Genomic DNA, 13,990 nt, shown 5'->3' with positions numbered 1-13,990 from the left:
TCTTCCTGCCAACCTGTTTTTTGAAACTCTCCTGTGTTCCCTATCGGACATAATAACAAGTTGTTATGTGCTACGCATGCCCATGAAAATGACATTCTTTTCATTTTGTCTCAAAAAGGACAGGAGATCCTGTTGGATGATCTTCCTATATGTTATTTTTATGGACAGTGTGTCTCAAAAGACACACACCTCCAATAGTCTCCTGGGGGAGATCAAAAATGGTCACAGACCACCCCATCCCAAATTATTGTAGTTAATGCTGAAGCATTACTGTAATGGCTATTAGAAAAAACTGAAGGGAGGAATAGCCTATCTGAATATTTTCACGGTTATCATGTAAGCATTTTCTTTTTAAAACATTGCATGTACTTGCAAGAAAACTATATTTCATCTTGGATTTTTTGAAAAACATGTGAGGAGGTTATTCTAGTGATATTGTTAGCTCTTATGTAAAAGAGGGGCATGGTAAGAAAATAATTGGAAAGATGTGGTTATCCAAAGGGACTAAGATCAGGTTTATCAGTTTATCAGAAGTGAAAGAAAACCAAACAGAAAGAAATCTCTTCACATACTGACTGAAATGGTATTTTACAACCGAGGTTGTATCTATCTTCTTTAGGTTTTTCACCATTTATATGCCTTACAGTACATTTCAAGTATGAATCTGTACTTTAATGTAACTAACCAATGTGAATTCATAGATTTCCTGCTGTAAAGAAGAAATTCATGGCAGAGTTAAAAGAGTTACGGCATAAAGAACAAAGCCCATATGTAGTTCAAAGCATTATCAGTCTTATAATGGGAATGAAATTCTTTCGCATTAAGATGTATCCTGTGGAGGACTTTGAAGCTTCTCTTCAGTTTATGCAGGTAAAATTCCTAAGTATATAACTGTGGTTCCCAGACTTTTTAGAATGGGCTCCCCTTCATCTTTCCTGTAATACTGCAGGAGATTTTCCACACATCATTCCCACATAAATGTATGTGCAGCTACTTTCTGTTTGTTCTGAACCTCAGCACTCCAGTCTCCAATCTCTGATTGTATTATTCCATAGAAACTTTTCATCAGCCTTATACTCCTAGTCCCTACATCTCACCCTCTAACAAAAAGAGATTTGGTTCTGTAGACCCCAGACCTTCCACCCTGCCATCCCACAGCTGTTTCTTGCCCTGTGCCCCTGCCTAGATATGTCTCCCTAGCTGCTCACTGCCTCCAAAGTCAACCTTCCACCCTTGACATAGTTGTCACAGAGGAGAGGAACTTCAGATGGAGAAAAACACACAAGAGGAGGCAAAAGCTGGATGGAATTTCCCTTGGATGTGTTGTCTTCTTCCACTACACCTTCATTCCCCTCTCAAACTAGAGGTTTGAGAGCCACTAGTACAGAGCACAGTTTGACTATCGTGAATGCTTTAAATTAACAGAATACGTAATTTTGTAAAAAGAAAGATTTGTTTAGTTTAACGTTTTTATTCACGTTTTCTCTTGGGATCACCCTCATGGGTACATGGTTTGTAGCCAGTCATACAGTAAAATACACATTTTATGTAAACCTCCACATAAAGATCATCTTACATGGTGTCAATGGAGTAAAAAAAATCAATGTTAGATGCCCACAAATAAGGATTTGACATTGGAATACAAACGCACATGTGTACAGACACACAGAGCCATTTCTCCTGAACAGGAATCACATTCTATTTCAATTTTGCAATGTGTTTTGAACCATATGTAACAACATATTTAAAACATATTTAACAGCACAGAAACAGCTCGTTTTTCTTCTTACCTTATGCTTCATTATGTGAACACATCTTAGTATGTGTTGATTTAATGTAAGTTATCCAGAGCTGGCAAGATACCAAAGTAGTGTGTGTTCAGTGCACATGACTAATATGAGTGAGTGAATGACTTTGTGGCACAGCTTTATGGCACAGCACTGCTGGGATCCAGTGTTCACTGCTATTGAAATCAGTTGTAAAGCTCCCATTTGAGTAGACTCAACTTTGGATGCAAAAGATCTCTGTGTTGCTCATGACTACAGTACCAAATTAATTCTTATATATACTACAATGCATCATAAGATGCACTGTGTATGTAGGAAAACCAGTTTTGCTCAGTTTGGTGAAATACAGTTCAATTCTATGGGCAGTTCCTCTGTTAGAGTATCTACATGCAGTGCCTCATGTACAAGCTCTGTCACACCAGCTCTGCTCTAGTAGAGCTGGACACTTTCAGATGGTGAGCTACTTTCAGGAGCGAGCTCCAGAAAGGCTTGTCTTCCACCACGGAGGGCAGAAGCAGCCCAGGAAGGCAACTGGCTTTGCACAGGGGCCTCAGCTGTGTAGCAGAAATGGCTGGAGTGGCTGAAGCCACGTGGCGTAGAATCCTGATTGCAGGCAGGAAAAATTATGCATGGTCTGAAGTGTAAATTGCTCTGCATGCATGTGCAGAAAAAAAGGTGAGTGAGGAACATCCTTGTAATGTCAGTGGCTGTTTGGGCCTTGGACCCAGAGAGGAAGAAGTAACTGGAGCAACATGATTTGTCATCCTCAGAGAAGTTGTACAGAAACACAAGAGTGGGTGGATGCCTATCTCCCTTCCCTCACTTCCTGAGCAGCACAGCTGTGTGGATGGTAGCTTGCGGCATGTTTAGGACAAAAGTGCATTCTTACTTTCTCTCTCAGTCCCCAGTTGCAGGCTGGAAATTGTGGTGGCTTGCACCACAGGTCTCTTCCCTCACATGATACAGTTCTGTATAGACCCTTAATCTGCAATGGATCCTAGCAGTGAAATTTATCCAAAATATTTACAGTAAGATTGTTCCTTCCCTTGAGCATCTTACCAAAGAAGTACATTCCTTTTCAGGCCTCCCAGAGCATTGTGTAAAGCAGTCCATGTGGGCTATTAGTCCTGCTCCTGAAGGTACACACAGGGAAGGCATGAGGTCAGCCCCTGGGTCCGAGTCCCTTTCCATCCCCAGAACACCACTGGGCACAGCTGGAATCAGTGGACAGTTTGTGGATTATCATGATTAGAGTAACAGATCCTTGATCTTGACTTATGTCCTGCTTTTGTGCTTGCTGCAAAATGCACGTTTAGAAGTTAATAGACAAATGTTTTCTGTGGGATTTGCAAGATAAAAATAGTCACTGACACTTCATGTGCATTCAGAAAACATGTAGAGGTCTTTATTCCAGCTGATACGCAATTTATGTTTCTTGTTTTGTTTTGTTTTAGGAATGTGCACATTATTTCCTTGAAGTTAAAGACAAAGATATCAAGCATGCGCTGGCAGGACTGTTTGTTGAAATTCTTGTCCCCGTAGCTGCTGTGAGTTTGTTTTTCAGGTTGTTTGCATAATTTCTTTGAATTAGTTAAAATGGCTCGTGAAATAGTGTTTTATTAACGTGAAATTTTCTTTCAGGCTGTTAAAAATGAAGTGAATGTCCCCTGTCTGAGGAACTTTGTTGAAAGCCTGTATGATACAACACTTGAACTTTCCTCACGAAAGAAGCACTCATTGGTCAGTAACCCTAAGAAGCAGAGGCTAAAACTCTTTGTCAGAAATATCTCTGAGCAAGACTCTTGGGAAATTCCCGGAATTGGTTGCAAAACTTTTTTCTGCGTTAGGCTTTATAACCAATACGTTTCTATTTGCAGGGAAGTTTATTGTGTTTGCAGAAAATAACCGTATTTATTTTATTCAGAATATGATCAAAATCAGTCTGACTCAAACAGATGTTTTCAGCTTCTGGGTCTGTGATTGTTAAACGGTTAGGTTTTCTCATACTTGTTATGTGTAAACATTAGGAGGAGAGCAGAAAGAATAGAGTTCACTTCTTGTCAAGCGAGAACAAATGAGGCATGTGGGAACAACTCTTTCATGGGGCTTAAATAATACATTGTAGGAACAAAAAAATGTGTAACACATGCCCTTTTAAATCCGTAACTTGGCTACTGTGCAGCTCCCTATTTCATTTTTTTCTTGTGAGATGAGCAGTGGCACTGCAGTGTATTTTTGGAAGCATGAGTTGATCTGAATTAAATGAAGATTTGAGTCAGTTTGACGCTGGCCGCCTTAAGCAGTCTGTCTCTCCAACTGGGTCAGCACACGTCAGCACTGCAGCGTTAGCTAATCCGTTTTGAAGTCTTGGACCTTTTAAGTAAAGAAAGTTGTTGTTCATCCCCGCCTCATTCTATGGGAAAGTCAAAAAGATTTCCCTGTTCCCAGCACTCTGGGCAAATGCTGGTCACTAGTGCTAGTGAATCTGCTGGGAAGACTGCAGGCGTGTGCTTGAGCTCTCTGCCACCATTACGCCAGTCCCAGGGGAGAGTCAGAGCATCCCCTGGGGTGCAGTCCTGATCCGGTTTGAATTAGTGGGAGTCTTGGGATGGATTTCTGATTTCACTCTGCTTGTGTTTGTGTGGCTCTGTTCCACTCTGCCGAGTTAATAAAACGTCGTTGAAACTGCAGCAGGGTAAGAGCATTGCTGTACAGTTTTTACACTAAATAGACTTCCCCAAACTGGTGGCTGTACTTGCCAAAGTCAATACTGTGTGCTTGAGAAAGGATTGCACAGCTGGGGCTTTGCGTTTGATTGCTTGTCTGCACATACCACACTGGAGTCTACATAGTTAAGTGTGACAAAATAGAATAGATTCTTGCGAGGGTGTGATTAGAAATACAAACATTGCGAGGAGGGGGGGAAAGGCAAACAGTTGGCAGAAATAGCTGCAGTGCATATTTTCAGGCTTCCAGGAAGAAAGCACACTCTTTAGAGTCTGAAGAGGACCTTCCTTTCCAAGATCAGCGTTTTGTGAATCAGTGCGCTCACTGTACAGCCAGGATGGGGGCATTCATCTTACCTCATTTTCTATCTAAAAGTGTCTGATCTGAGTTAGTCATTGAGGTTCTCTTGATTGTGAATGGGGTGAATTAGGAAACTCCAGGAGGTGATTTGTGTCTTCCCTCCTTGCGCTCTTACATAGGATGGATTATAACAGTCTTGGGGTGTTACTAAACTCTGTGATCCTGTCAAGTACTCAACTATTATAGTCATAATGTTAATATGGAATGAAAGTTTTCCATGAGAAGACTTCAGTTGTCCTCTCCCATATGTATTTTGGACATGAAGATTATAGAAATAAAAATTGATGTACATTTGCCATTTGCTCAAGAAACTAGGTCTAACCTAGCTATAGACAATTTATGTTATATATTACAGGAACAGAAGTTGGGGTTTATGGTGTATTTATACTTTGATCTGTGACTGAGGTTAGAATTTTAATTCTAAGAATAAAGTTTTGAGAATTTTGAGAATCATTGGTCTTTAAGATGAAGTTACCTTATTTTTGTCTAATAACTCTGAAGTCATGATTGGGTATATTAACATGACAACTGAAATAGAAAATTCTTGCTGAAATAGCAAAGTCAGTTTGCATTTTAGCTTTTTTTTTTAGTGTAACATTTACAAGATGAGTGTCAAAGTAAGTGTTGACAGAGATCAGGGTCCAGTATTTGAACTTCTACGTTCTGCCCTGCTTCTTTTTATTTTTCACTTTGCAAGATGTAAGTACCAGCAGATCCAGACACTGCATGTATTTTAAAACAATTCTTTAGGGTGTTTGACATGTCTCTCAGTAAATATAGTGACTGCAGATTTTGAAGAGTAATAGGTATCTGAGCATTCATAAGTCCCAACAATCTCTGTGGCTCCTGTTGTTATTATAATAAAGTTTAGTTGTTTCCATGTTATAATTTCTCAGTTAACCATCAGAAATCAGCCCTGTCAGTCTGTAAAATTGTGGCACATCTTTGGATTTATTATACTGCTATAAGTAGGCATTTGGATGGTTTTAGTTCATCCATAAAACATATCTGTAACAGCTTTAGAGAAAGGTTCCTTTTAAATGGTACTGCTTAACAATGTGTTTATATTGGCTAACATGTATTGCACAAAATGGAGGAGTTAGAGCTTTAAGTTTACAGTAGATCTCTTAAGTTACTTTTATGTTGTCTGGACATGCAAATAATACCGTATCGACATCCATTTCCTGTTTAGGCTTTGTACCCTTTGGTAACATGCCTGCTTTGTGTCAGTCAGAAGCAGTTCTTTTTAAACAGATGGCATATTTTCCTCAACAACTGTCTATCCAATCTCAAGGTTAGTATCTTGTAGTTTTAATACTGTATTAAAACTTCAGTATGCACTATTGATCTGTTGCAAATCCGTTTTAGGTGAATGTGCTGCATTATTGCTATTATCTGATTCCATACATAATTTTATTTCCAACAGTATACATTCTTTAGCTTTAGCTATGCAGATTTTTTCAATAACAAACAAGTGTTCTTGTGCTTAGTTTGAATTTCTGCTGTTTCTCTCACTCAAGCCAAGCCCGAGTCAAACAGCTGTGGAACAGGCAAGATTGCTGATGAAAGTTATTAACTCGAGTGACATACCAAAACTCACCCAGTATTAACTTGTTTTTTTCATAAAGGCGTTCTCCAACAAAGCACTTGTTATTACTTTATCAGAATGGAACTAGTTGCAGGACGCTGCCTGTTTCACTCTGTTAAGTTGCATTAAAAAACCGTAATCTCTTTTAAGTTGTTTCCTCCACATATCCATTCTTATTCCTTTACCATTTGTTAGGTCTTAGAAGTTTAAGACTCACTGTCCACTGCAATCTGCTGTGGTTCCTGGCCAGCACATACTGTTCAATACACATATGCTACTTAATGTTACTACTCCTCCACATTTCTTTTACTTGCTCAATAATTAATGTCCCATTCCACACTTAAAGTGGATCCACTGAAAGGATGGTCCTGTGCCTACCGGAAAAGGTCAATGTAAGAAGCACGGTGAAGTGGTTAGCTCAAGTGAAGGGCCTCCAAACTGATGCTTGGTGAACCAGTGGTTGGAGGCTTCTGCAAACAGCACAGGTAGAACATGCAGCCACTTTCTCAGCTCAGAGGCAAACTGTGGAGGGAATCTCTCTTCTCAAAAAATTGAATTCCCAAGCTTGTCATCAAGGTATATATTACATCCTTTATTGCTGTTGCTTTCTTGCTGTACTTTGTCTTAATGAAACAATTTGTATTGACTCTCTTCATATGGATCCTACTGTTAGAATGGCTCTTTGAAATGTTCGTAGTCTGTCTGAAGATTTCTTTCCACCTGTACCTGAATTACTTCCTTCTGCTGAAGATGTATTAGAACCTTATTTGCAAAGAGATTCAGAAAATAAACATGTTGTTACTGCAACTAATTTTATGGATTTTTATGAGGTTATACAGGCTTTAGAAAAGGTGGCTGCAGCTGTAAGATCTCTGAGGAGCCAGCTGGAAATATAGATTTTTCTGGAAATTAGGGAGATCCTGACAAACGATTTAAAACCATTAGAGAAAATATAAGTGAAGTTGCTCCTACCTTACCAATTGAAAATCAAATTGGAATTCACCTTGCCATCTGTTGAAATATACTTCAACTCATAGGTCTCATAGATTAATGTGGTGGTATATTCAGTCTTTAGTTTGGGGAGAAGATAACGTAGCTGAATATGTGGCTAAATTAAGAACTGGTTGGCCAGTCCTTCCCAGTACAGAGGAAGAGAAGCCCTGACCATTGAAGCAATCACTTCACCAGTCAGAGTGGCATCTCAAAGCCCAAACCAAACTCATGCAGCTGGAAGAAGAGGTAGATCAACAAGGAGAAATCCTTCCATTAGAAGGAGAGTTGTGCCCACCAGGACAATATATGGGCCTCCACGATCTTGTGTGAGCTCCTCACCCTATAGAGCACAGTCTCCTTCCCAAACCCATTAAGGTCAAGCATACACTGGGAAAGCGAAAAGGTTTATATTCTCATCATATTTCTGATTTTAATATAAACTGGCAAATCTCTGATCTTACAGAAATGAACTTTTCTCTTGAATTAATGAAGGAGACTCCTGCCAGGACATGGGAATATTTGACCCTGCCCAAATTCTGACAAGAGGGCATTTTGTACTATCCTGTTAAAAGTGGTGCAGAAGTTAATAAGTACCCTGGGTTTGAAATGTAACATTTATTGTTAACTAAACTTTATTAACGAAAAACTATTGAAGGCAGGTATTCTATATAGGAGAGAGTCAAATCACTGTGTTTCATTTAGAGGCAAAATTTTTCAGTGGGAGCAAGAGTTCCTCATCTCCAAACTACATGGGACAAGGTGAAAGCTCCAGTACAATTTGAGCCAAGGGTGCAGGACTTACTTTACAAAGAATGGGTCAAACTGCCTATCTCCGGAATGAATCCATGGATACCAATACAATATCCCTTCGGCCTGAACGGGCCAGACCTAACACCATATTACTGGAAAACAGAAATGGAGGAATTAAAGAAAATGGACCTCACTCCTGGCAGTCCAGTTGCTCTTCTGCCAATCACAGAAGAAGAGGCAGAGGCATTGAAAAAGAAATTTCTAGAAGAGCAAAAAACAACAGATAAAAGCAAGCCGCACTTACCAATCAAGAAACAGAGCAGATCCTAGCAGAGCTCTACCGCTGACTACTTCAGTGTTCAAGAGGCCCAAGTCACCTTCAACAAATTCTTTGTCCCCAACAGTGAGTTGGACACTGCCAGCAGTGGTAAAGGAGCCACATCCAGTACCAATACCTCCTGTTGGGAAAGTGAAGAAGATGGCAGATATATTAGGCCAAACACTCCTTGTCCTAATAGGATTACTGGCTGTGTTTTTCTTCCTGACAAAAATCCCTGAAATACTGAAGAGGCTCAATTGATGGTGGACTTCTCTCACTTTTCCAAAGGGAGCCACGCTACATGCTTTCCAAAGTACTGGGCACCCAGCCACCGTGTGCTTGCATAGATCCTGCCCAGGGACATGCCCATGATTTCCCTGGGTGTTTCTCAGGTGTTTTATCATATTCCTCTCAATCCTGCTTCTGCTATGCAGTTTGCTGTTTCTGACGGAAAACTGGTCTACTATTCTCAGAAAGCTCCAATGATACCGGTCTCAGCCCTTTTCTCCCCATCTCTTCTCTACTGCCCTTGCAGCTGAACTATCTTGTAGATGGAATAATTGGACTTTTGCTTATAGGGATGACTTCCTCCTCTGCCAAACAAGCTCTTGTTACCTCAACTCAGCCACAATGTCTGCTGTTTTATTGAAAGCTTTGGGGTAAGAATAAACTTTGATAAACGTACACCATCCTGTTGAAGAGATCGAATTCTTAGGACTGAAATTTACAAGGAGTGACATGGTGATACCTGATGAAAAATAGATTGAAAGTAAATGGGTTATGAAACAAATTGATTCTAACAGATGTTATGATTTTAAAATCCTGCAGAGATTAATAGGCCATATAAAGTTTGTCATTCCTTTTAATACTTATTCTAATCATGTACTACAACCATTTTATGTTGCTGTAATAAACAAAAAGGATTTTCAATTTTCTGTTCCATAGAAGGCTTTATTGTGTAAAATGTGTTGTCAAGGAGTTAAATGGAAATTGCAACCGAAGGACAGGGTTCCTGTTCCTAAGCTTGTGGCAGATGTCATGTTGGAAATTCGAGCCATGTCCCATATCATTGGCAGGTCTTCTTTCCATTTTGCAGGACCTAGACCAATACACATTCAAGAACTATTGATGGGATTGGTTGCAGTTTCTTTGATCAAACCGCGGTCTTTGGTTTGTGACTCAACATTTGTCTGCAGACAGAAATTCAGGTCTTTGCCATGGAGATTTGCACTGTGGGCCAGGCAAATCTTATCTCAGGTTAAAGTGTACTGGACTCCTTCAAAGTTTAACCCAGCAGATGGCCCAACACACGGGACACTATCTGATTGGACTGCACATACTTGCACCCTACTGAGAAAGCCCTTAAAACTGCCAATGAAACAGCAAACTGCATATGGCCAAAGAGACTCAAAGACAATCTTGTACTAGTTCAAAAGTTTCCAAAAATAAAGAGCAATCCAGATAGATAATCCAATTCAGTCCAGCTGATCCCAGATACCGTGTTAATTAGGCCAGTCTCAGCATCCACCAATTTTTGTCCTTTCACTTTTGAATACGCGCAGTACCTTTATTTATCTGTTGTGTTCTTCATACCAGGTCTCCACCATAGGGCAACAGCTTTTGGATTGATAAAATCAACCGAAGATGAGGTTTTCGTTTCAGAGTCAAATTGAAGTGGTTTTCAAATAGAGATTTTAAATTGTAACATTTATCTAATTTAAGTAACTTGATACTTGTGGGTTTTGACAATTTATGTAATACCAGGAGAGGCAGGTGAGATGCATAAGCATCCTGCAGCTACAGGAATGTGGTACTGGGCAGCTGTGAGGCTGCATCTTTTTGTAGTGTCATTATGAAAACTCTGAACCTTGATATCCATTAAGTGTAGAACTTCCTTTCTAATTTGTGTCTGAAGTTTTTTCTTATATTATATATTTCTTTAGAATAAGGACCCAAAAATGGCTCGAGTTGCACTGGAATCTCTGTACAGACTGCTGTGGGTTTACATGATCAGAATTAAATGTGAAAGCAACACAGCTACCCAAAGGTGAGATGCTGTATTAGTAATGACAATCAGGCCTTGTAGAGTGGATGTGGCCAGTGAAGAGGTTTTGTAGTTCTCCTGAATTACTTTGAATTGAACCTATTCCTGTTGTGAAATAAAAAACTCATCTGTACGCAACAAAATATTCCCTTTAGTGGCACTGTCAGTTATTCCTCCACCTATTAAAATTACTGCATAAAGTGTTTCTGCTTTTGAAAGAGCTAAAAATCACTCTTTGCCTGGTTAAAGTTAAAAATATTTTTGTAGTGTCATGTTGTCAACTGGTTTATTGTTACTTGTAATGTAATGAAATAAAATGATTACACTGAATTTGTAGAAAAGGATCACAACAAAATACCCAATTACATTTTCATTTCAAAGGACATACATTCTAGACTTTCTAAATGGAGTAGGATTTCCAACTTACTTTTCATGGTAACTGAAGGTCTGCAAGGTCCAGAAATGTCTAATGCTTTTTTTTCCTTCTTTTACAGTCGACTTATTACTATTGTTACAACACTTTTCCCAAAAGGGTCCCGTGGTGTTGTGCCAAGAGATATGCCTCTAAACATCTTTGTGAAGATAATACAGTTTATTGCACAGGTATGGGAGAACCATGCATATGTCTTTCCAGTTAATGAATAACTTGTTTTCCCAATAATAAATTAACAAATAAGTAAACTTCTATTGTCTGAATTTTTTGCAACCCCATTGTCGGTATCTTTCACTTAGGCAATGATACAATTAAAGATTGAGCTGGGGCAGACTTCCTTTGAACAACAGGTTTTGATTAACTTCCTTCCACTGAAAATGAATACAAATATTTTCAGTTCGACTCAAAAGTCTTTTTTGTCAGTTTTTGGAATTGCCAGCAAGTCAGAAAATGCATTTGTTGACAGGCTCTGACTGTCAATAAAGTTAAAAATAATAAGCCATGTTTTGTCCTGATACTGAATCATTCCTACTATATAGGACAAAGAGTTGCACTGCTTTTGAAGCATTAAGTCAGAGGAAAACCAGTTTGGCATGTAGTTGACACATTTAGTTTTCATCAGTTCAAATGGGAATTGCTAAAATAATAAACTAACTTTTGGTGCATGAAGTTTCATCTCTTGTATTACTTAAATTCAGAAAACATTCCCATTGAGCAAAGCACTTAAGCACATACTTAAAGTCTCTGAATAGGAGTGAATTAAACAGATGCTTAAAATCTTCCCTGAACTGTGCCATCTGTGAATAAGCTCCTTTTATATAAAATACTATGTTAGTACCATAATTACCACAGTTTAAATGAAATAATTAAAAGCTTTCTTTCCAAAAGGGATCATTTCCTATTTAAATGCTATACATTTTTGAATTTATCACCATACAGCAGTGTTGAAAACTTAAATCTGATAATATGTTCTGCATACTTCTGAAAATCTGTTTTTCCATACATTTAAATAAATCCTGATTAAATTGGTTTTCAAAATTCTGTTGCCTTAAAGAAAATAAGTAGCACAAGTGAGCAGCTTAATGATTTGTAATATTTTTACTATTTTAGGAACGTTTAGATTTTGCAATGAAAGAAATTATCTTTGACTTCCTTTGTGTTGGAAAACCAGCAAAAGCTTTCAGTCTAAACCCTGAGGTATGATATGCATCTGCATTTTTTGGAATTCATATATATTCTATTGTCCTATACTTACGCTCTGGTTACATTCTAGGCATGCTTTCACCTTTGTCCAGTTTTCAGGACAAATCTTGAACTGGATTTATTGCTAAATACATCTGTGGACTTTAATGTGTGAAATGTCACATTGTTTATGCCTATCTCATGATTGCTTGGTGAGGATTATCGAATTTGATGGAGTGCAAATGTATAAAACAAAAAGATAAATTAAATTGTTGATCACAGTATCTCCTTATCACACTACTGTTTTTCTATGCAATGCCTTAAACTATTTTAATATAAAAATAAATTTTCTGTAACAATTTCAATGTTTTCAATTTGGAAAAGTGCACATGATGCAAGAAGAACTGAAGGTGACAAAAAAGAAAAAACTCTAATAAAGTTTTATCACTCTGACTGGTAAAGCTCCACTAGTGTTAGTGTCATGAGTCAGCTTCCTGGTGCTTTCCCTAGAGAAAACAATCAGAAATTTGAAAAACTTTAAAAAAAATCAAAGTAAAAGTGGGAAAATAATGAAAAGTTCTCTTGAAAATAATGTATTTGCTTATAATTTTGAAAACATTTTCCTTTGAAAATTAAGAATAAACACATGAAAAGTAAAAAGCAATTGTGATCATCTCATAAAATATGTCCATATTAATCTTTCAGTATTAAAAAGCCATTCACTACAATGTTAAAATAGAATGAGTTACCTTACAAAAATTATATTTGATACAAAAAAATATTTGGAAAAGTAGATTAAACTTTTTACTGTCAAAAGCAGCAGAAGTAAAAGGCAAGCTTTACTTTTAGCACAGCTTTTATCCTTTCTTCAGCAGAGTAAAGAAAAAATGAAAGAGAATTCTTGAGCAGGCAGTCCCCACCACATTCTAAGTCAGAGTCACCTGCAGGATTGACTGAGGAAGGTCCTGTAAAGGACATTGTGTATTAGCATTGCATGAAGCTGAGCTTATAGGGAATTGACATGGTCACACAGAATGGTTTGGGTTGGAAGGGACCTTAAAGATCATCCAGTTCCAACCCCCCTGCCATGGGCAGGGACACCTCCCACTAGACCAGGCTGCTCAAAGCCCCATCCAACCTGGCCTCAAACAGCTTCTTGATGAATCAACATCTGAAATTTTACTGTTTCTCAACAACGTAAGTCCGAAAACAATGAAATAATAGGGCTACCTTTTGATATACATAGACTTCAGCGTTCTAAAAAAATACGCACAATGTATGTGAATGCACCTCTGGGATCCTGTAGGTAGGACAGCCTCTGAGGTTTTGGAGTATGTTCCTGGGAAATTGAAACATTCTGGTCTTTCGGTCATTGCAATGCAAAGCCTGCAAGTTTTCCCCTGGTGAATTCCCTGAAGACATTCAGGTCACTTAGCCTCATCTTCCTGGTGTTTTCACGTTGCAGTTCTGGCGCTGAGCACCATTCCAGACTTTTCACACAGTATGGTCAACCCCGAGGCCTTTCAAGACAGTTACTAGTCTTTTTTCATAATGACCACATAGGACATTTGTGTTTAACTGAAGGTCCAGTTAAGATGTATTACTGAACTCAAGGTCGAATCCCCGTGTTTTCTCCTGAAGGTAAAGAGACAATGCACTAATGAAAATACTTAGAAATAAAGTTTTGAGAGGAGAGAGCACTGCTCAGAGTGCAGATAAGAATTCACAATTTATTTCATGGGCGTTTTTTGTAAAATATATCAGTCAATGTAGCAGAGATACAGAAAAAAATGCTGGCAAGTACATA

The 13,990-nt window shown here is 38.5% G+C and overlaps 1 protein-coding gene across 9 annotated transcripts in view; it reads left to right on the top strand.

Annotated features, from left to right (window-relative positions):
• FRY (FRY microtubule binding protein) overlaps positions 1-13,990 on the top strand; it is a 251,577-nt gene that overhangs the window by 138,781 nt on the left and 98,806 nt on the right. For all 9 annotated transcript variants that reach the window (XM_074568017.1, XM_074568023.1, XM_074568003.1 and 6 more), the window contains 7 exons: positions 702-870; positions 3,242-3,334; positions 3,429-3,527; positions 6,067-6,168; positions 10,468-10,571; positions 11,063-11,171; positions 12,112-12,198. In XM_074568017.1, the coding sequence (XP_074424118.1) occupies positions 702-870; positions 3,242-3,334; positions 3,429-3,527; positions 6,067-6,168; positions 10,468-10,571; positions 11,063-11,171; positions 12,112-12,198 (763 nt within the window). The remainder of the gene's footprint in view (positions 1-701; positions 871-3,241; positions 3,335-3,428; positions 3,528-6,066; positions 6,169-10,467; positions 10,572-11,062; positions 11,172-12,111; positions 12,199-13,990) is intronic.

The sequence above is a fragment of the Larus michahellis genome, chromosome 1 (genome assembly GCF_964199755.1).
Source record: "Larus michahellis chromosome 1, bLarMic1.1, whole genome shotgun sequence".
Classification (NCBI taxonomy): Eukaryota; Metazoa; Chordata; class Aves; order Charadriiformes; family Laridae; genus Larus; species Larus michahellis.
Note: the sequence above shows the minus strand (reverse complement) of the source record. Positions and strands in the feature narration are given on the sequence as shown.